Raw genomic sequence first — 26955 nt, 5'->3', positions numbered from 1 at the left:
ATCTCTCGTGTTCATTTAGGCAAGGAAGGGGCTGGTAAATGTGACAAATTTACAGGACCTTTCCCCCACTATCTATCCTGAAGGATCGTATTGTGTGCTCGCAGCTGCAAGTGGGAAGGAGAGGAGGGAAGCTGGCAGAACTGCAAAGGCAGGAGGGACACACGGGAAAAACATATGGTGCACTGGGAGGGTGATTGGTGCAGCGGGGGGGGGGGGAGGTTCAAATACTGGAACCGATCCCCTGCATGGCTCTTCTCTGCAGCAGCTGAAAGCCAGCGTGAGGGAGAGGAGAAGGAGAGAGAGAACAGAGAGCCAAACAGGGGATTAGTTCCAGTGCTTGCCCTCGTCGTGCCAATCACCCTACCTGCCCACATCCAATTCACCTAGCTGCCTGGGTCCCTCTGCTGGCTTGGGCCCCGTACAGGAGGACCGGTGGTACCCCCTTATCCAAAGTCCTGCTCATAACTTTCTGGGATGTTCTCTGGAATCTTGCTGCAATGGAGCAGAACATTTAGATTAATGCTGAACTCCTGGAATTACACAGGGGTTAATGTGAATTTAAAGTCTTACATTTTATTTTTTAAAATAACAAGTGGGTTTCTATTTACCTTCCCTCTTTTTGGGCCCCCCACCAACACTTCAGGCACCTCCTTTCCTCTTTTTCTCCGTGTACTATACCATAAGAAGCCACTTTCTATCATAGCACACCTGTGGGCTTGATCCCAAGCTGCGCTGCCCGTGCCCTTTGACACAGACATCGCGGCTCGGCCCCATTCTCCGCTGCCTCGTGGCTTCCGCTGCTCTCAGCAAAGCCTGTGAGAAGAGGGGAGAGCCTCTGCAGAGGGGCACATCACTGGATCGAGTGAGGACTCTGGTAAGTATAAGGGGGGGGTTAAGGAATATGATACTTTTACATAAACATTTTTTACCTTAATGCAAGTAATCCAGTAAGGTACACAATGCTTAGACTGTAAAAGCACTTTAAATGCTCATATAGTCTAGGGGTGCAGAGAGAAGGTGTATTACTTGCCTTACTAGTGGATCCAGCAGGATCCCTCAATCCATGCAGATAGTCCAGTGCTGCCACCTCTCTAAGCAGCTTCGGGCCGCGGTTGCAGGCTTGCCACGTCATGTATAATGCAGCGGTAATGGTCTTGTGCTGTGCAGCATGATGCTGAGGGACTGCTCACGGCCTGGACCTTGAGGACAGCACTGTAGATGTCCAGAGCCTGGAATAAGGTAAGTATTATACTTTATTTCTGCACTCCTAGACTAAACGAGCATGTAACCCATGCAGTGCAGGGGGCCTTACTGCAATGGTACATTTTGTCTCATTCCAGGAGTTCATCTTTAAAGTATACAGAGTAAATGTTATTATTTTAGCAGTGTTGCATTGTTTTCTAGGTATTATTAGGACTCATGTACACGGGGCATTTGGAAAACCCTTCTGAACGATGGAAACTGACAGCTGAAAAACGTAGGCTAAATAAACTTCCGTTTAGCCACTTTTGCATACCGCATTTATGCGCGTTTGCGTTTATAAAAAATAACCTCAGGAGCAGGGGCTGACTGACCATTCGAGCACTCGGGCACTGCCCAAGGGCCAGGGGTCAGTAGGGGGCCCCATAAAATGCCCCTGGTACCTTTTTTATAGGCTTTTTTGGGTGTGTTTGAGTGTGGGCAAGGACACAGGCCCCATGATCCCCAATTGCCTGGGGGCCCCAGGAGTTGCCAGTCCGCTCCTGCTCAGGAGACCTTTCCAAATGCCCAGAATGCACTGAAAAATAGTAATTACCTATTTCAGACATTTTGAGACAGAAACAATTGAGTACTGTCCGTGATACTTTTTTTTATTTGCACTAACATACAATTTTGAGGACAATCTTTCGGGGTATGTCCCCTTCTTCAAAGTCCAAGCAGTACTATTACAAATCACAAAGTTTAAGCAGAAGGGATGAAAAAAAAAAAAAAAGGCTACAGATAAGATACAGCAAAAGCGAGGGGGGGAGGGGAATACTACACTCACACAGAGGGAGTCAAGCTTCAGCTAATAGTCATAAAACTGTTGGATAATGATTGAGGAATCCCATGTCCAAGTTAAGGCCGTTATCTCTTGTGTCAAATAGAATGATAATTCTAACATTCTGCTTAAACTTTGTGATTTGTAATAGTACTGCTTAGACCTGAAGAAGGGGACATACCCCGAAAGCTTGTCCTCAAAATTGTATGTTAGTGCAAATAAAAAAAAGTATCACGGACAGTACTCAATTGTTCCTGTCGCAAATGCACTAATACGGCTACAATCACCTCAGACATTTTGAGAGAAATGGAGAGCGCAGAAGCAGAGAGAGAGCAGTATGTGTTTAGATGACCTGTCTTTTCTGGATGTATTCACTATGGATCCCATCATGAGCATAATGCCGAACCTGGAACTGACTGCGCTGGTGTACCGGGTCCATTTGAATAAATGGAAAACGCTTTGCATGCATTTCTGATGATGAAAAAAGGCTCTGGACAGCATCTGGATATGGAACAGTTAAAAAATGCTTATTAGCTGCGGTTAACCACATTTACATTCATTTACACGTGTTTACAAGCGTTTGCCATTTGAAACACCGGTAAAATCTACTCCTGAACACAAGTTCGGTGCGTTAAAAAAACCAACTAAACTCAACTGCCTGTAAATGACGATGTGTACATGGACACATAGGAAAACATTAGGGAGAGTTCAGGGGCTGCTGAAAAAAATGCCGAAAAGCTCCTGAACCTCAGTTTAGCAGTTGCAGTGTACATGAGTAGCTCAATTTTTGCTTTCATTTGCTGCCTGGAATAGCTCTTTATTTGGGTTTGCATAGAATGCACACAAGTGAAGGCAGAGATTGCATCGGCAATCAAATTTCTGAAGCAAGGGACTGTAAAAATGTACACAGTGTATGTTCTCATACAGTCAGTAGTCTGATATGTAGGTTTTGTCTTATCATATATGATTAAGCTAGGCTGTAAAAACACTTTGCCAATATGAGGTCTTGTAAAGATGGGAGCAGCAGATCTCTTACCGTTATCACAGCAGATACGTTTATCTGCAAACATTGCGAACATCTACACACATTAAGTGATTAATTCCAGAAGACCGTCATTCTAACTGGAGGTTTTTGACTAATTGTGTAACCAGAGGGGGTATAGTGTGTGTGACTGTACATGTTATCTGCTGTCACAGCCTCTAGCGGGCTAATTATGAAATTAATTCTATGGAGATAATATGGAAAGTGTGTTGAAATACGATTCCTTTTTTTTTCTTTTTAGTATTTTTTCTTAGCATAGCATAGGGGTAGGCTGTCAGACTATTGGGGCTCATCCACACGAACGGTGAGAGACGAAATGAATAACAGCGCCTCTGGAACTCAAAAAAATATAAATAAGGAATATGTTTAAGGAGAGCCACTATCAACCCAAACAGGGCAACCAACCAAAGCGATAAATATCAAGACAGCGCTCTTCCCACTTTCCCACACTTCTTTTAGTTCAGGTTTTTTATAGTTTTTTAGCATTTTTGTATTATAAGAGATGAAATGAGCTCTAGCATAAAAATCCCAGCTGTTTTGCAGGTGGGAAGTTGAGCTGGCCATAGGAGTGATTGGCTGGTGACAACAAAGACTGGAACAAAAAGTAAATGCCCCCAACAGTTTCATAGACAGTAATGAAGACCTGACAGAGGTCCTAACCCTCCCATGATCTTACCAAAATAGAAAAAAATTTTGGCTGAAGTCTTTCTTCAAACTGTTACTCATTTTTTTTGTAGTTTTGGTAAATATGTAGCATTTGAAACCTCCATGAGAAAATCAGCATTAACCTTTTCTGCCATGGAAATATGTTTCAGGCCCTGTTGGCCATACATCTGCTGGTGACTGCTCCTGCATGTGCCCATCCTCTTCATACGTCTAAACGGGACCTGTGCAACCAGCATATTCTAAAACTAGGTTTATATAGGGCAGCACAGTGGCTAAGTGGTTAGCACTTCTACCTGGCAGTACTAGGTTCGTTGGTTCGAATCCCAGCCACAGCACCACCTGCCTGGAGTTTGCATGTTCTCCCTGTGCCTGTGTGGGTTTCCTCCGTGTGCTCCGGTTTCCTCCTACACTCCAAAGACATGTGGGTAGGTCAATTGGCTGCTGTCTAAATTTACCCTAGTATGTGTATGTATGAATGTAAGTTAGGGACTTTAGATTGTACGCTCCTCGAGGGTTAGGGACTGATGAATGTACAATATATGTATGTAAAGCACTGTGTAAATTGATGGCACTATAGAAGTACCTGAAATAAATAATAATAATAAAGAAAATGTAAACTGTTATAAACAGAGAAGGAACCAGAGATGATCTGTAGGCTTCATTCTTGAAGCCAAATTGGCCGTATTGCAGCAGGTGTACTGCAGATATCTGCGACCGGAAGGCCTGGTGTTTATGGACAGCTGTGGCCAAGAAGCCTGTACAAGTCAATGATAGGCTGATGAAAGATATGGTTGTCCGCCACTGCAAGCATATATCTGCATGTATCTCCACATTGAGCAGTTACATGCAGTTAGGGATAAATGATCGACCCTGGATGCAGACAGGCCTGATCATCCCTGCTTAGCTGCTTGTAACCATTTGATATGTGGATACATGCAGACAACTGCAGCTCCTATCAGCCTGTCATTGACTTGTACAGACTTCCTATCTGCGGTTGTCTGCAAATAGCTGAGATCTCAGCCGCAGATAGCCACAGTGAACAAGCAACACCATAGCTGATTTGGCTGTGTGAGTGTACTTTTTTTTATTTATTTAGATAGGCATAGGCCTTGCTCAGTTTTGCACTAGGGCCCCTGTGTCTCTCATATATCATCATGAAAGAAAAAATGTATAACTACAAACTTTGGAAAGTCCATGTTAATGGCAAACTAAGCCATGCTCGTGTTTATCTGGCTTTGCTCCAATATATCTCAGCACCTCCAATTTTATTAAGCTCCAGCCTCCTATAGATGGAGGTGGTGCAGAGGCCTGGCAGAGTGGTTGTAAAGGTTTTTTACCTTACTGCAATCTCTGCATCAGCTGTGCCTGGGAGTAGAGGAGCTGCTCTCTCTCTCCTTCCTCACTGGACTCAGTGAGAGCAGCGGGAACCATTGGCTCCTACTGCTGTCAATCAAATCCAATGACAAGGGAGCAGGGGGTGGGCCTGAGCCGTACTGTGTATGTTAATAGACGCACACAGTGTGGGTTGGGGTCGGGCCTGCACGAGTAGCCCCCAGCAAGCAGCTTGCTGGGGGGGTGGAGTTATTTGAAGGCAGGAGGAGCCAGGAGTGCTGGCATAGGATTCCAGAAGAGGAGGATTGGGGCTCCTCTGTGCAAAACCATTGCAGGTAAGTATAACATATTTGTTATTTAAAAAAAAAAAAGCTCCTTTACAATCACTTTAATTGTATTCAGTGTGGAACAGAAGTGGCTTTTTCCTGGGCTGTATGTGCTGTTGTTGGAACAGCAACTACTAGGCCGAGAGGTGGTGTAGCAAGCCATTCTGTCTGCAGCCATGGCTTACTTCTCCTTCCCCTGCCCTACTTTTTATACTTACCTCAGCTCCATGACTTTAATTTTCTTGCTTTAATACTGAGCTAGGAGGAGGGTCAATGACATTATCACAGCCTACGGTTTGGTACATAACATGGCGGCCAAACCAACGGTGGTGCTACCTTTGATAGAATTTATACCTGAGATGAACAGAGAAACCTATTCTCTAAACGCAAGCCTGGCAGGAAAATTCCTGGTGTAATCTGGACTCCGTTTACCCAGCAAAAGATATGAAATCATATCTGTGTTAGCTAAGCAAAGCACATTTATGTCTGTCCATTCTATTGCCACATCAGCAATGAGCCACCCATATTTCTGAACTGAAAGGTCTGTCACGTTAAAGTCTTTTTTGGTTTATTACAAAAAAGTGTTTTCTGCCACCTGTAAGGAAGTTGGACTGTAGGAGAAGATCCCCATCAGGCCTACCTACCTTTCCGATGTGTAGAAAGCAGCTGCTGTGTTGAAAGCAGCTACTCTGTTAAAAGCAGCTATTGTGTTGAAAGCAGCAGTATTGGAGGTAAAACGACACTCATGAATTATAATTACTGGGTAAATAATTTTATGGTTGGGGGTCACCACAACATGAGGAACTGTATTAAAGGGTCACGGCATTAGGAAGGTTGAGAACCACTGTACTAGAGGATCAATTCCTTTTCAAAAAGGTTCCCCAGGGTTCTACAGTCTTCCTCCTTGGATAAACTGCCAGGATAATCTTCCCTCCTACAAACCAAATGCCACAATAACCAACTGTTGTTCCTATTATTAACTCTTTTTTTCTATTTAGTTCAAACTGGCATTACTATTCCAACTAGCACAGACCCAAAACCAACCCTAAACTACCCAATATGTTGGAGAAAAAAACTTTTAAGGAAATGCTCATGGGAATAATGGGAATTACAGTGGGTTAATTTGGCATATGATATGCAAAGGGGGGGGATTATCACCAGCAAGTTTAGCTGGACAGGAGGATTCCCTGGGGAAAATTCTTGGAAAGAAAATGATTCTCTAGTACAGCAGTTCTCAACCTGTGGGTTGCGGCCCCCTTGGGGGTCGAACGACCCTTTCCAATGGTCTTAGGAACCGAGACACTGCTCCTCTATCCATCTCCAGGCGGGTCCGCCCACATGCAGATACGCCCACATTTCCCTGGACCGCGATGTGTGGGCGGGATGGCATGCCTCCCCTGTCATCTGGCCACACCCCCAGGATCACTCAACCGCTCCACCTTCTCGCCGGTGATTGGCCACCGGAAATGTAGATCAGGAAAGGCACACAGGCGGCCAATCACCAGAGAGGAGTTGGAGCTTGGAGAGGAGGAGCCGAGCAGCAGCGCGAAGATCAAAGAAGATCGAGTGACACCAACGATGGGGCACTATTCCTCCCCCCACTGACACCAACGATGGGGCACTATTCCTCCCCCCACTGACACCAACGTTGGGGCACTATTCCTCCCCCCCACTGACACCAACGATGGGGCACTATTCCCCCCCCCCCCACTGACACCAACGATGGGGCACTATTCCCTCCCCCCCACTGACACCAACGATGGGGCACTATTCCCTCCCCCCACTGACACCAACGATGGGGCACTATTCCCTCCCCCCCACTGACACCAATGATGGGGCACTATTCCCCCCCATCCCCCCCCACTGACACCAACGATGGGGCACTATCCCCCCCCCCATCCCCCCCCCACTGACACCAACGATGGGGCACTATCCCCCCCCCCATCCCCCCCCACTGACACCAACGATGGGGCACTATTTCCTCCCCCCCACTGACACCAACGATGGGGCACTATTCCCTCCCCCCCCACTGACACCAACGATGGGGCACTATTCCCTCCCCCCCACTGACACCAACGATGGGGCACTATTCCCTCCCCCCCCACTGACACCAACGATGGGGCACTATTCCCTCCCCCCCTCCACTGACACCAACGATGGGGCACTATTCCCTCCCCCCCCCACTGACACCAACGATGAGGCACTATTCCCTCCCCCCCACTGACACCAACGCTGGGGCACTATTCCCTCCCCCCCACTGACACCAACGATGGGGCACTATTCCCTCCCCCCCCCACTGACACCAACGATGGGGCACTATTCCCTCCCCCCCCCCACTGACTCCAACGATGGGGCACTATTCCCTCCCCCCCCCCACTGACACCAACGATGGGGCACTATTCCCTCCCCCCCCCCACTGACACCAACGATGGGGCACTATTCCCTCCCCCCCACTGACACCAACGATGGGGCACTATTCCCTCCCCCCCACTGACACCAACGATGGGGCACTATTCCCTCCCCCCCACTGACACCAACGATGGGGCACTATTCCCTCCCCCCCACTGACACCAACGATGGGGCACTATTCCCTCCCCCCCACTGACACCAACGATGGGGCACTATTCCCTCCCCCCCACTGACACCAACGATGGGGCACTATTCCCTCCCCCCCACTGACACCAACGATGGGGCACTATTCCCTCCCCCCCACTGACACCAACGATGGGGCACTATTCCCTCCCCCCCACTGACACCAACGATGGGGCACTATTCCCTCCCCCCCACTGACACCAACGATGGGGCACTATTCCCTCCCCCCCACTGACACCAACGATGGGGCACTATTCCCTCCCCCCCACTGACACCAACGATGGGGCACTATTCCCTCCCCCCCACTGACACCAACGATGGGGCACTATTCCCTCCCCCCCACTGACACCAACGATGGGGCACTATTCCCTCCCCCCCCACTGACACCAACGATGGGGCACTATTCCCTCCCCCCCCCACTGACACCAACGATGGGGCACTATTCCCTCCCCCCCCCCACTGACACCAACGATGGGGCACTATTCCCTCCCCCCCCCACTGACACCAACGATGGGGCACTATTCCCTCCCCCCCCCACTGACACCAACGATGGGGCACTATTCCCTCCCCCCCACTGACACCAACGATGGGGCACTATTCCCTCCCCCCCCACTGACACCAACGATGGGGCACTATTCCCTCCCCCCCACTGACACCAACGATGGGGCACTATTCCCTCCCCCCCACTGACACCAACGATGGGGCACTATTCCCGCCCCCCCCACTGACACCAACGATGGGGCACTATTCCCTCCCCCCCCACTGACACCAACGATGGGGCACTATTCCCTCCCCCCCCACTGACACCAACGATGGGGCACTATTCCCTCCCCCCCCACTGACACCAACGATGGGGCACTATTCCCCCCCCCCCCACTGACACCAACGATGGGGCACTATTCCCGCCCCCCCACTGACACCAACGATGGGGCACTATTCCCCCCCCCCCACTGACACCAACGATGGGGCACTATTCCCTCCCCCCCACTGACACCAAAGATGGGGCACTATTCCCTCCCCCCCACTGACACCAACGATGGGGCACTATTCCCTCCCCCCCCACTGACACCAACGATGGGGCACTATTCCCCCCCATCCCCCCTACTGACACCAACGATGGGGCACTATTCCCTCCCCCCCACTGACACCAACAATGGGACACTATTCCCTCCCCCCCACTGACAGCAGTATCCCCCCCCACTGACACCAATGATGGGACACTATTCCTTCCACTGATACCAATGATGGGGCACTATTCCTTCCACTGCCACCAATGATGGGGCACTATTTCTCCCACTGATACCAATGACGGGACACTATTCCTCCCACTGATTCCAACGATGGGGCACTTTTCCTTCCACTGACACCATTGATGTGGCACTACTCCTCCCACTGCAAAATTACAGTTATGAAGTAGCAATGAAAATAATTTTATGGTTGGGGGTCACCACAACATGAGGAACTGTATTAAAGGGTCGCGGCATTAGGAAGGTTGAGAACCACTGCTCTAGTAGGTTTTTAGGTTTGGGCAATAGCACACACAGTGACTAAAGGCATATTAATTTCTCCTGCTGCTACATACAGTCCTTATTATGTGGCAAGAATAGTGAATCCAAGAAAGGAATATACAGTATGTATATAGGGAAGTAGACAGAACATTGATCGATCTGGCATAGCATCCCAAATGGTAATATGAAAGATACAATATTTAGAAGAACACACACCAGTCAAATTGTTTTTTTTTTTTTTTTAAATGTTGGTTTAATAAAATATCCCTGATGAGGTTGACATGCTAGCTAGTAATGTATATCACGCATGGGAGGGGGGGGCCAATAACAAAAAATAACTGGGCAGGAATAAACTTAAAGTTGTATCAAAGAAAACACAATTAAATACTGTATGTTGCTATCATTTATTCACTTATGGTGTATTTGAAACATCTGCTGATTTCTTTCCCAGCAAAATAATGCTGTCGCCTGTACTCTTAGCAGACTACCCACACATTGTGCATTGGCAATGGGCCCGTGGGAGATGTAGTTCAGGGGGTTTGTCTATGGCAATAGGAACAGACCTCCCATTAGCAGACCCTACAAAAATTTAAAAGCCTGGTAAACATGATGTGGAGATTAATAAAAAGCTGTTTCACACTCCAAGAAACAAGATAGACAAAACGTTTAATGTTGGGTCATGCACTAGAGAGGGAGGTTTGTGAGTAAAGTTGGGTCATGCCTATATAAATCCTTCAGCTACAGCTTGTATATGCTTTCCCGTTGATGGCACGTTCCTAAGTTGAACTTAGTATGTAAATAAGTAAGTAAGTATTCATTAATTGGATACTTACGCTGGTCGAGCTTGAGACAATAATAGTTTATATGATTTTAGATGTATGCTTATGTTGCCTGGATGGACACTTTATTTTTCAGCATGGCTGTATGGTGACCCTCGCCAAGTGGTCTATCCAAGAAATTCCACTGGATTCTACTGTGGATTTGGAGAAACAGGTAAGTACTTATACCTAGGTAGTTCAGATTTCCTACTTACAGTACTTTGTTATCCAGACAAGCTCTTCTTTTTAATATTGCGTTTTTGAAATTGCATCTGATATAACTTTTAACTTACATTTATAAATCTCAACATCAACTAATATCAAATCCTACACTACATTACTCTGTTTATGCATCCCTGGCTTTTTCCCCATTTAATCCAGATAATCTAACAGTTTACTCAATTCATCCCTCACTTCTTCCATGAGGCCCCGTGCCTCTATTAATTTCCTCTTCTTTGTGATTGTGACCCTGTCCCACCATCCCTTTCCTCTTTTGTATATGAAACTGACTCTGAATCTCTTCCTTTTTTTTTTTTTACCATGGGAACCTGAAGTTTCATCCCTTTTATCTGCTGTGTTTACCCAAATTACTTTTCTTCCATAAACTCCTGACACTTCATTCCTTCACTTTTCTATATTGCCTGGACACTTCATCCTTTTTCTTTTTCTACAAGACCATGACCCATCATCCGTCACCCCTTCTCCTATGTGACCCTTACACTTCATCCCTTTCTCTTTCTATATACCCATAACTGTGAGTTGCTCCCCCTTTTTCCCATATGACAGAGGCACCCCATTGGTTTCTTTTGCAATATTTCTTGGAGTCTCCATTCTTTTTACTTCTTCTACATGATCATGGCTCTTCATCCCTCACCTCTTCTCTTATATGAATCTAACACTCCATCCCTTGCCTCCACTACATGAACATGACTCTTCATTCCTCTTCAGCTTTCACTCATTCTCTGTATCTGGACCAAAGTGTGCCTTTTTTTATCTGCACTGTTTTACCTTTGGGACCTAATGATCTGTTCTCACTTATTAATCTTTTCCTATGTGATTGTGGTTCAACACTTCTGCCTGTATAACTAATAATGTAATTTTGTTTTCCAGTAACAAGCCCTTTGTGCTATATTTTGACTTATTGAAGTGTATCACTGGTACAAATGTATTGGCAGCATCGATGAATGGACTGCAGTGTCCCACCACCCAGGTAGCTACACTAGATATTCATGTGCTAACCTTTGACTCATGCCTTCCATTAACTGAAATTTCCCACTTCTTTCTGCAGTACTCTGTGTTTCTCTCCATCCCTTATTATTGTTTGCCATATCAGTTGCTCATATGGTTTTCTGCTCTCTAGGTTTGTGTCTCAGAATGTCCTCAATATTTCAGAGCAGCTATACCAATTGGCAGCCCGAAAAATGTCTATAACCAGACATTCTGTCAGCCGAGTATTAACCTAACTACTACTCAACTGGTAAGTAGGGAATGAAAAGCCACTAACTAGCTTTGAGTGCATTGCTAATTTGAATATCTGACCATACTGTACCTCCTCACAGGTTTATCTAATAGTACTCTTATGTATAATAATTTTGTTATGTTCAAACATTTGTTTCTGTCCCAGCTAAAAAGTGGATCTGCATCTGTATTAATGCAGTTATTCTCTGTTTTCTCTTCCTGCCATACAGAGTGTAAGTGAAATTGCTGCTAAGGAGCTATGTCCTGTCTTCCTGGTTCCCTCTAAACCTAGTAAGTACCTCCAGTGCTTTTACAAAGATTTTGTTCTGCCTTCGAGCCTCTCGGATTCCTTTGAACCTCTTAGTTAAACAATGTAGATCACAGATTCTGCACAATTTGGGTTTTGGCTAGCACTCACAATAAAATAACCCCACCCCTTTTTTTGTTTTCCATGGAGGAAGGTCAGCTTGGGCCTGACACATTTTGGGTGGCAACATCTGCAAACTAGCACAGACTCATGGTTGTTTCAGCTGGTCATGCTTAGTGGACTGTGAGCTCTCACTTCCCAGCAACTGATATACAGGGCATCAGAGATGTTTATGGATGCCTACCTTTACTGCTTGCAGTGCCAAGTAATCATCAGTCTAGGATAGGGGTGCTTGTGTGTTGTCGTTAGCCTGTGACATGATGGGCAGTTATAGGAAGAGGAATAAAAACCAAAAAATATCATTAAAGAGACCCTGTTACCAAACCATCCATTTTAACTACAATCTTCCTAGAAAATGATATATGCATACATATTTAATGCATTTTAAGTATGTTCGTTATCTGAGCCCCGGAACTAGGGCTTTTTTCTTGGAAAATAGGTGCAGGAACCACAACCCTCCCCCCCCCCCCCCCACACGCACACACACACACTTCTAACCCCTTCGTGCCCAGGCCAATTTTCAGCTTTCTTTGCTGTCGTACTTTGACAATTGCGTAACAATGCCACTCTCAGCTGCAACCTGAGAGTGATTGATTGTCACTGGGTTAAGTTAATTAGCAATTAACCCTTCAGATTCCAAACTACCACCAGATAGCATTGAGTCTATCAACCCTTCACATTGTTAGCAAGTACAAATGTGAACAATAAACGTCTGTACACACACTGTCACCACAGACAGGTATATTCAGAGATCTGTCATACACAGTAGTACTCTTCAAGATTGTTTAGTTTGCATTAAAAGCTTTAGAGACAATTTCAACACTTTTCCAAATAGGGTTTAATACTGAAAAGGTCAAAATGGTGCAAATAAAATATTTACATAAAAGATGTTACAAAGAAATAGAGCGCAATAAAGCAACAGAACAATAAGAAGGAGGTGAAAATGGAGAATACTTGCAATGTTCTGGTTTTAGCAAAGTCAGTCCATGAGCAAGGTGTTATCGGCTCTTAACTTGACAGATGTTTCTTCATTGGTGGTAAAACGAGAGCTTGTCCACAGGTCCTTTCATTGCTTTTTCTGTGATATCAAAGGGGTGTTGACAGGGACCCTCTGATCAATTATCCGGTTTAATGGATAGGTGCTGGGAGGCCATCACATTTATGACCAAGTCCCAAATACAGTTTCCTATAACTGGAAGTCGGCTAAAAAAAATCCAGTTGTCAGTCCCAGGAAATAGTACCAGTATGGACCCAAATTTAATGGCTCTGATTTTCATAAACTGGTCCTAGTATTTTCCCACCAGCAAGCCTATTTGTGTCTCTCTGTCCTTTACAGTGTAATGATTGTGACTTGTTTTCTGATTTCATCTCCACTCCATGTGTCAATGTGAAATTCTTTCTGATCTCAGTCTTTAACAGGTGTTTCCCCCAAGTCGACATAAATTATCCAGATAATTTTACTATTGACAACATGAGTAGTAATGCTACGAAGAACACTGTTACAGATGCTGCCAAGTAAGTCCAAGATCATCCCATGGTCAGTTATTTGTGCTCTGGTTTGCTCCGTGCCCTCAATTTCTCAGAAATAAGGGAATTTGTTGTGACTTGATGAAGCCGGACAGGTTTCATATTTAAGCATATGAAAATTCATTGTTATGACCTGTTTGTGTATGCGTATGGAGCTGCACACTGGCAGCCTCTCTGCATTCTGGGCTGTACACCCGTCCCCTTGTAACTGTCAAACTTAGATGTGCGGGTGAATTCGTATAGATGCTGGTCTCCATCGACAAAACAAGCCGCTTGCACCCTACTCCAGATGTATAAAAATGTTTCTTCATACTGCAAGGGCCTGTATGACTGTGTGCATGAGCTCCTAGAGTTCACCTAAAAATAAGGAGACCGATTCCAATGAATGATCACCTCTAGTATTTTGGGAGCTAGTGCAGACCCTGTTATAGTCTGGGCACTGGAGACTTGATTGTTGTTTCTTTTTATGGTTTTATTTTAAAAATGTGATTTAGAAAACTTATCAAAGCATGTTAAAAAAGAGGATCAGACTGTGCCACATGCCCTAGGTTCTGGGGAGGTGCAGGAATCCTGGGTCATGGATATCTTGGTCATCTGGTAAAGGGACCTATTGCATAATTTGCTGTCTTCATAGTCCTAATCTGGCTCTGATTTTCTGTCTTTTTATCTATTACAAGATTATATAATTTTATCTGGCTCACTCTTATTTCTGTGTCTCTCTCAAATGAACTTTAGAACAATTGCCAACGCCTTGAACTTTCAGAATCTAAGCAAAAAGATTTTTGAGGATTTTGCAAAGTCGTGGTCCTGGATCCTCATGTGAGTAGCAGATTTTATTTATTTTTTTCATTCGTTTGAGCAATATTTTTCTGCAGCTACTGTCATATATCTCCTCTAAAAAGGTTGGAGGATTATCCATTCTTTCCATTTTTGTTGAGTTGTCGAGCTTATGACGGTTGTGAAATGTGGGGCGTACAGTAAAAGCATGTATTATAAATTTAGTCTGTAGCTCTTGTCAGAATTTACTTTAAAATTGATGATTTCTTGGTAGTTGATGTGAAGCCATGGCACCACCATATATTATAGGGCAATGCTCAATTCCCGTGTGACCTATCAAAAGACTAAGCATTGCCACATGAAAGGAGGAAGCGGCAGTTAGTAGAACCTGGTAGTTGCTCAGCAAATTCATAGAGTTCTCTGAGCACTTTTGAGATTCATAGATTTCAGTTAAAGGTATATACTGACACATTATGCATAGTTGCCAACAGTCCCGAATTGCCCGGGACACTCACGAATATTTGACAGCTGTCCCGATGTGACCCTGTCCCGGACTGAGTCCCAAAACGATTGTTTGTCACGAATAGCTGAGCTGTGAACTTAGTGCTCCATAACACAGGAGCTGCCATGCAATGCGGGTAACACTATAAGCGGCATGCACACTCACAGATCCCTCCCCCCTACTTCCTCTGGACTCTGACTGATGCCAACAAAGTGTCAGGTGGTGCTTCCTTGTGTCATTGGTCAGGACTTGTATGGGGGCATGGCCAGCCAAGGACTGATCCTGCCTTTCACATGGGGTGCTCGGACCGCCTTCTGCTGGTGTGTGTATGTATGTATATATAAATAAAATTAAAAAAATATATATATATATATATATATAGTTTTTTTTTTTCCATCCAGCCACTGGACTTTGATAAATTGGGTTGAAAACTGCTCTGCCCAATTTCTGACAAAGATCAAGATGGTATCTTGTTTTTCATGTAGCACTGACTGTAAGAAATTGGGCAGAGCAATTTTCAACCCAATTTTTCAGTCTCTCCTTGCTGACACATCACTTAGGCAGGCCATAGATGGAGCAAATTTGTTTGCTTGAATCCCCCATCAACACAGTTGGCATTGATGGGGAAATCCCTCCGTGGAGCTGTTGTGTTCTCCTAGCGCGAAGATGGGGGGGGGGGGGGGGTGAAGGGCCGTCCCCACTGGTAGAACATAGTAATTATTGCTAGCTGCTAAGATAGCCACTAGCAATAATCGCATATAAAATTCGGCAGGCAAATTGTACCAAAGCTGATCGATTAACTTGGGTACTTTGAGCCTGCCTATACATGGTTCGAATCTCAGCTAGTTCCTGCTGAACCGCCCAAGATTCAAACCGTCTATGGTCAGTTTAAGGCTCCTTTTACAGTACTCGTAAAAAAAACAACTTCCTTTTATACAGCGATTATATCGAACCCGCTGTGTGAAAGAAACCTTACATACTACAGACCTGTGGACACTGCCATATGTTCTACTGACCTCTGTACACTGCCCTAGATACTATTGACTATTGATAGGATGGTATATGAGTGGTACATGGATGAAAAGGATGGTATATAGGAGAGGTACGTGGATGAATAGGATGGTATATAGGAGAGGTACGTGGATGAATAGGATGGTATATATTTTGGAGATGTTGCATGAGTTGAGGCAGCAACCTTTAGACAGTGATTGGATGTGGGACCGAAAGGATAGTTCAGAGTCCAGGATTACACCTAACACCCTGGCATATGGGGACAGGTTGATGGGTGTGCCATTGATCTTTACAGAGAAGTCAGGGGAAGAGGCATGTTGGGTAGGAAATATTATGAGGTCGGTTTTGGATAGACTGAGTTTGAAGAAGTGGTCTGACATCCAGGCTGATATGTCTGTAAGTAAATGAATGATGCGTGTGGAGACTGATGGAGTGAGCTGAGGGATATAGAGATAGATTTGGGTGTCATCAGCAAAGAAATGGTATTGGAATCCATGGAAGGCAATCAACGGACCCAGGGAGGTGTAGATCAAGAATAGGAGAGGTGCAAGAACAGAATCTTGGGGGATCCTGATGGAGAAAGGGAGAGGAAGTAAAATTGTAGTTGACTTTGAAGGTGCAGTTGGATAAGAAGGATGGGAACCAGCAAAGAGTACAGTCACAAAGATAAACCTAGAAAAGCTACAATTTCTGGGGAAATTGTGTGAAGTGTTCTTGCCTGCACCAGTAGTCTACAACTGGAGTGGGCGGAGTAACTGGGTGGAGTGGCTTGAGTAACTGTTGTGTGGTTGGAGTGGCTGGAGTAACTGTGAAAAGGTTGGACTGGGCAGAGTAACTTTATGGAGTGGGCAGAGTAACTGTGTGGAGTGTTTGGAGTGAGTAAAGATAGTAAACATTATAGCGGTTGCCATCTTAAAACAGTTGTAGTTTAAAAATTATAAATCCTACACTAAAGAGCTTTATATTGTGAGAATCACAAGACCCAGACCTACATTTTGATGCATGGTATGTCTCTGAAATATTAAAAATGAAGGCACAGACGCAGTTTAGAAATTGCCCTTCAAATTTGAGGTGGCTAGAGTGGAGTTTCAATGAATGTCAATGGGCGGCGTGAGTTGCAAACAAATGGTCATATTGTGAAAACTATCAGGACTATGGCTTAGCCGTGGACATTTTTTTTGGCTGATTTTTCAGCTCACACTCTAGCTTTTATCAGCTCCCACTCTAGTTTTGAACATTCCACCATTCATTCCTATGGGACCAATTTCACCACAAAAACGCCGATATTTCGTGAACCATTCGGCGAAACGTTCCACAAAGTAATAGCACACCAATCGGGAACAATCCGCACGTTTCTGTATATTACTGTCTATGTAGTGTAAAAACTGTGGGAGGAGTTAGGGTGGTAAATTTGGCTATAATAATAAGAATATATATATGTGAGATAACAGTAAGTGGTCTGCCATGCAAGAACACTTTAAGTGGATTTTTTTTTTTAGAAGTGCTAGAAGCGGCAAAGTGGTCCAGAAGTAGGTGTACAGAATAGCGTCCATTGGTTTTAGCTGCTAATGATAATTTGTCTTCCTCTGGATCAACTGTGGGTATAGGATTATAACTTTTTATTTTTTTTAATGGTTGAACTGGATGGACTTTTGTCTTTTTTCAGCCAGACTAACTATGTAACTATGTAATTTTGATTTATGAGTTTTAGGAGAGCAGTTTCTGTGTTGTATTGAGAGTGAAATGCAGACTAAAAGGGGGATCAAGAAGGTTATTTTCAGTGAGATGCTCAGTCGGTTGTAGACAAGATGCTCAAGGAGTTTAGGAGGAAAAGGGGAGCAGGGGGATGGGGCTTAGGTTGTTAAGATTGGTGAGGCCCAATTAGGGCTCTTCAAGTATGACTAGTGCATGTTTTAGATGGCTCTAGATTCAATTACAGGGGTAGCTCTGGGGAGGTAGATGATGATCTACACGAGATCAACTTTAGGTGGGAATTGGACAACTCTTCTGTGAGCTGTGTGGGGATGTACAGGGGGTCATCAGTTAGTTGAGGTCGGTGTTCCTTTTGAATAGTTGTGAATACACAATGGTGATTGCAAGTAATTGATAGTTGCTCTGGGGTGGAGCCATAAGTGAATCTCGAGTTGCAGGGGAACTATCTGTACCAAATGATATAGGCTATATTGGGCAAGAAGGCCTCACAAAAAGGTATAAACTTTGGGATCGTTAAAATGTAAGTTCAACTTTCCAAATATAGCACACTATGCTATCCCATACAGATATAATGGCACAGTGTGCTAAACCTACCTACCAGACAGGACTCCCTGGTCCCAAATCACATTTACATTTTTTTTCCTAAAATCCTCTACAGCCAGTGATAGATCCGTCCCGAATTATTGTAAGGAAAGAGCAGCTATTGGGACACATCTCAGTGTGCATTTGGAGAAAACAGAGTCCACCTCATTTCCTGACTGGAGGACATCCAGCACCATCTTGCACTTTTCTCCCCAGCTTGACTGTCCCTGGCCTACTCCTTGCATTCATTGAATTTCAGTTCTTTTATTATGGCTCTGCATGTGGGTGTTGCCTAAGGCAGTATTGAGTGCAAATGCAACTTGCTTAGAAATGCCCACTCCTTACTTAAACTACCCATCATGCATTTAGATATTTGCACAACTCCTCCCAAGAACAAGCCCGCTGCTTACATCAGGACAGACAGGCCTCAAGGGGAGTACTGAGTCAGGCTGCTGTGATATTCTCAGTTGGCTGTGTATGGATCCCTGTTGGTCCTCCCAACAGCCATAATCTGCCTGCATTGTAGCGAAAGGAACAGAGGCCCAGTCATGATTTAACTGTCTATATCAAGGTATGTAATGAAAAGTATTTTTTTTAATGTAATAAGCATGTTGATTGGGGGGTCCAGGGAAATCAAAATATAGACAGGTTAAACGTCGTCTTTAAATGATACATTTATTTGGAGAGGTCTATACATCAGAATAAAAACATGGACAATGTGGATGGAAAGTGGCACAGAGGGATTGGGTTGGAAAGGAGGGACGACCCCTCCAAATAATGAGGCGTAATCTGGAGCTGAACAGTGGCGCACTCTCAGTGGACAGAGGAATAATGGTTGGCACTAAATGTTTATATGTTCCAATGGTCCAGACAGAAAATCGGTCATTCTTTAACATGTCTTCTCTCTGTCTGTTTTACAGAGCTTTGGCAATTGCCATGGTGGTCAGTCTTCTCTTTCTGATCTTGCTGCGTTTCACTGCTGGTTTCCTGGTTTGGATTCTCATCATCGGTGTAATTGGCGTCATTGGATATGGTAAAGCTGATGTAGATTGGTGCCTGTGTTCGGCAGATGGTATTTTGCCTTGCTCCTATATGTAACATTAGTAGGAAAATCAGCCCCAAAGTACTGGATACATAAAGATCATTTATTATTTAATGTGAATTTGAGGTTTTCCTGTGCAGGGACCTCCACAAACACATATTCTTTCGTTTGCGCCTCCGTCACTTTGTTCAGGCATTTGGAATGAAGGAAAGTCCTGTGTGAGCTGGTTGCTGGAGATGTAGTTTGCACATAATCTCTCAGTGCTGTTCTGTACCCAGAAGTACAAGGTATTTCCTTCAATCAAAAGAGCTAGAAGGAGGGCTGATTGGATTCAAAGGAGGAGCAGGGGAGTGACCGATAAGTAAATATTGGGAGTATATAGGTGTGATTTAAAGTGCAGTTGCACCTAGCAAGCCAGTTGCGTTATTTAAAGGGCAAGTTCGCAAAGTTGTAAAAGTCCCCCCAACCCTATTTCATTCTATATAATACATTTATAAACCTGACCTTTTATATAATGCTTTCCTGGAAACCTTAGAACCCCGGAGCTTAATGTGTTACTAAACCAACAACAGTAAAATCAGTCTGTATATGCAGTAAAGTATGCTTGTTATACTCACTGTGGAATTGAAGGGGCTAATCTTCTGCATTGTGTAAAAAGGCTGTTTTATCCTGACTTCTCTGCTCCTCCTCTTGTTCAAATGTCCATGCTGATAAGACAGACTGATCCTGTAGCCCTTCTGCACATGCTCAGTTTAGTCTGTATTGCTAGAGAGGGTTTTTTTTTTTCTTGGGAAAGTGCATGTGATCAGCACAGGGCCAATCAGCACTGTCCAGACAGAGGTCAGGGATTTTGCATCCTCCTAGCAGAAAGAAAATTCCTACAAGCTTTAAACAGTGCTCTGCTGGACACTGATAGAAGACAGAAGACTGCTATATATTGCTGATGAGAAGATGTATTTAGCAGTTTATATTTACTAAAATAATTGCATTTCCATGTTGTGTGTCCTGTGGGAGACCAGATATAGTGAATGCAGGGTCCTGGGAGACCAGATATAGTGAATGCAGGGTCCTGGGAGACCAGATATAGTGAATGCAGGGTCCGGGGTTTAGTAACACTTTAACTTGCAGCACTTTGGTTGTTGTTGTATGGCCCTTTGCAGACCCCAGCAGTCAGTAGTGAAAGCATTCAGTGTAAAGAAACTGGAATGACAGTGATCTCTAGCAATCTGTTGTAGCAGGCCTCCAGTCTATGAGAAACTTGTGTAGAATGTCTTCAGTCTCTTGCAAGTCTGCAGTCGCTGATCATCTCCTCCTAGTATGTGTCTGAAGTCTCTGATGGTCTCTTGTCATATACTGAATACTATGTAAGGCTCTCTGATTGGCTGAGGTGGAGAGGCGAGTGGATGACATCACGGTTTCCAACTTGGCCAATCAGGGGATGCCTTGTATTCATTAATAAAGATCCAAGGCTTCTTCTGAATGGCAGAGAAGCACTCAGCCCAACTCTCCGATTCCATCAGCAGATGGTAAGTCATCCATACTGTTGCCAGAACACAGTGGCGCTTACTGTATGTAGCTAATGCTTCTACAGTATTTTAGAGCACACACAGTACCCGCATTGTTCTATAATGGGATTGGTTTGTCAGGGCCAGCTTGGCACTGCATTGCAGTGGCTGTGCAGAGTAAGACATTTACATTTGATGTATAGTGTAGAAACTACAGTTGTAGTTCATCTTTGTTTTTAAAAATGCAGTAACTGATATCTAAATACTGTAGGAAATTGAAGTTAGTGTCTGTATTACCTATAACAACCAATAGAATCACTTATTTAATTATCTGAACTTCCTGTCTTTCAGATGTATTATTCCTTTCTTGTTCAGGCCAGTTATAACAGTCATAGGGCTTGATTTACTAAAGGTAAATGAACTGTACAGTCTGCAAGGGGATTTGCTCCAGGGCTTAGTAAATGAGGGGAAGCTCTGCTGTGCAAGCATGTTTTTTTATTTTCTTTGCATGTGAAGCTTCACCCCATTTACTGAGTTCTGGAGTAAAGTCCCTTGCAGAGTGCAGTCTATTTGCCTTTAGTAAATCAACCGCATGGTCTCCCTTCTCTGTGCTCCTAGCAATGATTCACTTTTATTTTCATCTCTTCCTTTCAGGCATCTATCACTGCTATAAGGAGTATTCCTCCAACACCACAACTTTCAATGAAGTGGGCTTCAACCCCGATCTGTCTGTCTATTTGCATGTGAAAGAGACCTGGTTGGCCATCTGTAAGTAAGGCTCAGCACAGTAGAGCCATCGTAGATCAGAAGGTTTTCTTATTTCTCTTTCCATCACATATCACAAAATTGTCATGATTGTTCTTTATTTTGGGACAGTGGCTGTAGCCATCCAAATCATTCATCTATGCCCCTTGAGTTAAAGCTAAGGTCCCCCTGCCCCCAATCAATATGCAATTATTTATTTATTTCAGGTACTTATATAGCGCCGTCTATTTACTCAGCGCTTTACATATATATTGTACATTCACATCGGTCCCTAACCCTCAAGGGGTGTACAATCTAAGGTCCCTAACTCACATTCATACATACACATACTAGGGACAATTTAGACAGGATCCAATTAACCTACCAGCATGTCTTTGGAGTGTGGGAGCAAACCGGAGTACCTGGAGGAAACCCGCACAGGGGAACATGCAAACTCCAGGCAGGAGGTGTCTTGGCTGGGATTTGAATCAACAACCCTAGTACTGCCAGGCGGAAGTGCTAACCATTTAGCCACTGTGCTGCCCCAATTAAAATGTTTTACTTGAATTAGAGACCCAGTAACCACACCACTGGGTTTTTCTGCTGCTCTTTGCCCAGACCAGCAGCATATGAATAGCACATTGCTGCTTTACCATATGAATGTGACTTCAGTCATCAACAATTCCCTCTCCTCCTGATCTGTACTGCCTTTGCCTGCTTCTCATAGCTTTTGGCTTTCTCTGCCATCATTCATTTTGTTTCTGAGTATTATATGAAAGAATACGCCCCTGGCATTCTATTGGACAAGCGTGCTCAAGCAACTGATCAGCAGATTGCACAGCTAAAGTCTGCTACAATCAGTGGCCAGCAGGGAGCAATATGAATGTTAAAAAAGGGATCCCAGGGATGTGTTATTTGATACAATGTTTCTAAAAGAAGGTCCATGGCTCATGTAATTGTCACAGCACCCCACCACATATATTCTTTCAAGAGCATTATATGAAAGAACTAGCCCCTGCAGACTTTAGATGTGCATTTTGCTGATCGGTTTCTTGAGCACTCACATCCAAAGGGGGATGCTGGGGATGTGTTCTTTCCTATAATGCTTTGGAGAAAAAAACAATGGCATACAAATCTGACAACTGTGAGAGGTGGGCATGGACAAGAAAGGATTAGGGTGAGAAGAGATTGATGATGATTGAAATCGTTCAGCTAGGAAGTGAAGGGGGGTTCAAGATAGCTGCTGCAGCTTCAAAGGGGTATATTGTAGAGGAGGAAGTTTGCAGGAATTTGCAAGTAATCAGTTTCAATACAGGAGAGGACTTGCTACAAGTGTAGGAAAAAAAAGGTAAGTCTGGAGTTCAGCTTTAATGGACATTCAGAACTGCTGGTGTATAGCACAGATACAGCCTAATAGTACAGAGACATTTATTTCAAACAGCATAGAGCTCATTCCTTGTTCATCATTGCTGCAGGGCATGGAAACAACACTCAGTAATTCCCAACCTGAAATACCTGCTGTGTAGTCCAGCAAAGTGTAGTTCTCTGCTGCCTTCTTTTGTTCAAGAGTGGTACTGCAGCCTCATTGCGCAAGCAGAGCCAATATTTTTGTGGACGGAGCTGTTTGCTGGAGAGCAATGAGGCATGGTGCCCGTAGTGATGACTCTAGTCTGCATTGAGCTTGTGGGCCAAATGTTTGTCCCATCCACAACAATACAGTGTATAGGAGTGGCAAAAATGTAATGACAAAGGTAGGACCCCCTTGTATCTCTTTACAGCTTAATATGCTTAAAGCTGTACTTCAGACACAATACCTTTCTTTTTAAATATATTCCTCATTAGCCACAAAGGATCTAAATCCACTTTCTGTGCACCAAATGTCTTTGCAAACCCAGATATTGCTATTTAAAGGTAGTTGTGATATTGTCACTTTGCTGCACGTAACCTGTGCAGACTGTAGATCTGTGGGAGGGGCCTAGCAGCTCCACTCACTGTAGAATGCCAGCAGAGAACTACAGGAAGGGTGAACACAAGACCAGTCATCCTGCACAAGGAGAGAGAGCAGAAGTGACTGGTCTTTATTACAGGAGTTACAAGTTTAAAGTGATTGTAAAGGCATTTTTTTTTCTTTTAACAAACATATCATACTTACCTGCTCTTTGCAATGGATTTGCACAAAGCAGCACCTATCTTTCTCTTCTGGGGTCCCCCTCCGGTGCTCCTGGCCCCCCCCCTCCTGTTGAATTCCCCCACAGCAAGCAGCTTGCTATGGGGGTACCCAAGCAGGCTTGGTGTCCATTGACACACGGAGCCGTGGATCAGCCCCCTCTCCCTCCACATTGGCTTACTGGCTGTGATTAAGCAGCGGGTTCCAATGGCTCCTGCTGCTGTGTCAGCTACTAAGGAGAGGGAGTCCCGGGATAGCCAAGACTCCAGTGCACATTGCTGGATTGAGAGAAGGCTTAGGTGAGTATTGGGAAGGGGGGGGCTGGAGAAGCTGCTGCATAGAGAAGGGTTTTCACCTTCATGTATAGCATGCATGAAGGGAAAAAACCTTCTGTCTTTACAACCACTTTAACACTGAAATAATGCACAGATCTGGAAGAAATACACAACGCACACAGAGATTCAAGTTAGAATGCACATGAATCTGGTACTTAGACAATATTTGCTTATCCTGGAGTTCAGCTTTAAAAGAGACCTCTACTGGGAGAAATACAAAGATGTCCAGTGTAGATCTCCTTCTGGAAATGCCAGTTTCCTGGCTGTGTCTCTGGTCTCATCACTTTTCTGAGTCACTGACCTGGAAAATGCATGCAGCTAGTAATGCCTGTCTAAAATAAGATTCTGCATCAGTTGATAATGTTATGAATCATGTTAAAGTGGATTTTCACCATCAGCAAAAACTTCCCTCTTATCCACCCCTCCTTTCGCTTGCTACCAGATTAGGGCTGTCGTTTTGGTTGTTATTGTCTACCTTTATTAAAGAAAAAAAATTGTGGCTCTGCCCCCCTTGCAAGTAATTTGCCTAGCTGAATGGTGTGCACTGTCCTCCCTTTGCACAACACTTCATTCAGAAAAGAGGAGGGAAGCGTGCCAAGAGCCGCATCATCAGGCATTGTACCAGCTGAACTAAAAAGAGCCGGCAGGCCTCTTGATGATGTTATAACCAATATGGCGGCGTGGGGCTGAGAGGTGGCAGAGAACAGGATCTCAGAGGGACAACGCTGGATCCTCTAGGTTGGTGAGCATTGGAAATGTAGGCAATGAACCACCCAGTAACCGGGGAGAGGGGAAATAAGGGGGGGAGGGTGGCGAGCGAAGATCCTCTTTAAGTAAATGTTCAGTTGATGAAGTTCTGAGTCAGTTGATCAAAAAGTACTGAAGCTGTGGCAGCCAGATAACTAGCAGTTTGAAAAGGTAGCTGCATTCTTTTTCTCTGTACAATTTACAGAACACACATGAGAAAGAGGTAGTTTGGGCACTTTTTGAATATTTTGGGAAAGAAATTCACCTTTTTATATCTTTTAAGCCTGGTAGGATGATGTTACTCTCACACAGCAACATTGTCCTTCTCATACTTGCAGTGATAGTGCTGGCTGTGGTGGAGGCGATTCTGCTGCTGCTGCTCCTGTTTCTCCGGAAGAGGATTCTCATCGCCATCGCTCTGATTAAAGAGGCCAGCAAGTGAGTGAGGACGGTGTTGGAGGGCACAGGGACATTGATGGTTTTAAATAGGGGCAATCTCAGGTTCCATCTATCAGAGGGGCATCATTTGGAAGTATGGTGGTTAGAAGGAAGTTAAAGCGGAGTTCCAGATGTTTTTGTGTTTATTAAAAGTCAACAGCTACAAAAACTGTATCTGACTTTTTATAAATACACACTTACCTGTGCCGGGGTCTAGCAATGTACTCACCCGCGCCGTCCCTTTTATCCTTCTCTCCACGGTGCTGGCATCTCAATTGTGAGCACCAGGATGTGACAGCTTGCGGCTTTATAGCCGGGTGCCCACTACGCATGCGTGAGTTGTGCTGCACCTCCTGATTGGTCCGGCAGTCTTCTGGGACCTGTGAAGGTTCCCAGGAGACTGCAGGAGGAAGGAGGCAGCCGAACTTCCGGCTTACTTGACCATGGCGAACTGAGCCAGAAGTGGTAGTGGTTACCTGTCAAAACCAGGTACCTGCTCCCCCCCGAAAAGGTGCCAGATATGGCAGTGGAGGGTGGGAGGAGGCAAACAAGCGAAGCTTCCACTTTTGGGTGGAACTATGCTTTAAAATGTATGTCTAGGACAAATAAACAAAATCAGCACACCTCTGCATATTATGCACATTTCCTCATGTTGTCGCTCTATAAAAATGCTGCAAGTACAGTAAAATTGTGTCAGAAATCCAGTGTGCATCTAACTTCCTGACCATACTGCCACTGCTGCATTAGAATCCCAAGTAGTGTTGACCGCTCTGCCTGCTGGACTGCAAAACAATTCCTGCTCCCTTCATCTCTGTAAAAGAGGGAAGATGTATACTGTAGTCCAGCAGGAAGGGCTGAGAAAGCTGGGATTTTAATAAAACAGAGACAGAGGTGTAGCCCACTACAGGAAGTTAGGAGTTCCTTGGATTTCAGCAAATCTGGAAATAGTTTTCCATACTTGCTGTATTTTTCAAGAGACAATACATGGGGAAATCTGCTTGTATTGCTGTGATGCAGTAATTTTTTTTTTCAAGCACTCTAGGAACTCTGCATGAAGAAAGCTGTCATATCAGTTTTGCATTCTCTAAAAACAGGACATGAAATGGCAATATGTAGGAGTCAGGCTGCTTGAAAACATATTAAGGGCTTGTACACAGCGTGCTAAAACAGTGCGGACTGGTGTCTGTTTTATATAGCGGCAGTGCAATGCTTTGTTAACTATAACAAGTCTAGCTATTCAAGGAATGTCTGCAATACTGTCAAGCAGCCAATATTTCATTGTTTTACACTATAGTAGCAGGGATGGGAGCTATTTAAGTCCTGGCTTAGCGAATTAGAGGTAAGCATAGTGATAGTAAAACCACTTTGCCTCTCTGGATGTCTAGGATGTGTGAAGGGTTTAAAACAAGCTCATAGCCGCCACGAGGTTGTAATTCTTTTTTCTTTAGCTGGCTCCAGGCTGTCATTTAAAAGTGATCCAGTGGTTGTATAGCTGCCTAATCATTTTTACAGTGTGTCAATGTTTCATATTTCTGTCAACATCAGAGCAAGCAATATTTTTTCGGGCCATCATTCACTGTTTACGCTAAATTAATTAGCTGTAAAGGTATTTAAAATGTGAGACAAAACACAAGAGGGCGCGAGGGTGGAGCCTGAACATGGCAGCGCAGGAGAGC

The 26955-nt window shown here is 44.5% G+C and overlaps 1 protein-coding gene across 1 annotated transcript in view; it reads left to right on the top strand.

The window, feature by feature from the left end:
- The window catches only part of SLC44A4 (solute carrier family 44 member 4), a 124684-nt gene that overhangs the window by 66114 nt on the left and 31615 nt on the right, over positions 1 to 26955 (top strand). Inside the window, exons 4-12 of the mRNA XM_089693402.1 lie at positions 10402 to 10483; positions 11415 to 11514; positions 11665 to 11781; positions 11993 to 12053; positions 13599 to 13704; positions 14452 to 14535; positions 19222 to 19334; positions 21503 to 21616; positions 25180 to 25279. Coding sequence (XP_089549528.1) covers positions 10402 to 10483; positions 11415 to 11514; positions 11665 to 11781; positions 11993 to 12053; positions 13599 to 13704; positions 14452 to 14535; positions 19222 to 19334; positions 21503 to 21616; positions 25180 to 25279 — 877 coding nt within the window. The remainder of the gene's footprint in view (positions 1 to 10401; positions 10484 to 11414; positions 11515 to 11664; positions 11782 to 11992; positions 12054 to 13598; positions 13705 to 14451; positions 14536 to 19221; positions 19335 to 21502; positions 21617 to 25179; positions 25280 to 26955) is intronic.

This window comes from Staurois parvus, unplaced genomic scaffold (genome assembly GCF_062004578.1).
Source record: "Staurois parvus isolate SC_StPar_1 unplaced genomic scaffold, SC_StPar_1.0 ptg000631l, whole genome shotgun sequence".
NCBI classification, from domain to species: domain Eukaryota; kingdom Metazoa; phylum Chordata; class Amphibia; order Anura; family Ranidae; genus Staurois; species Staurois parvus.
This window is presented reverse-complemented; position numbering and strand designations above follow the sequence as displayed.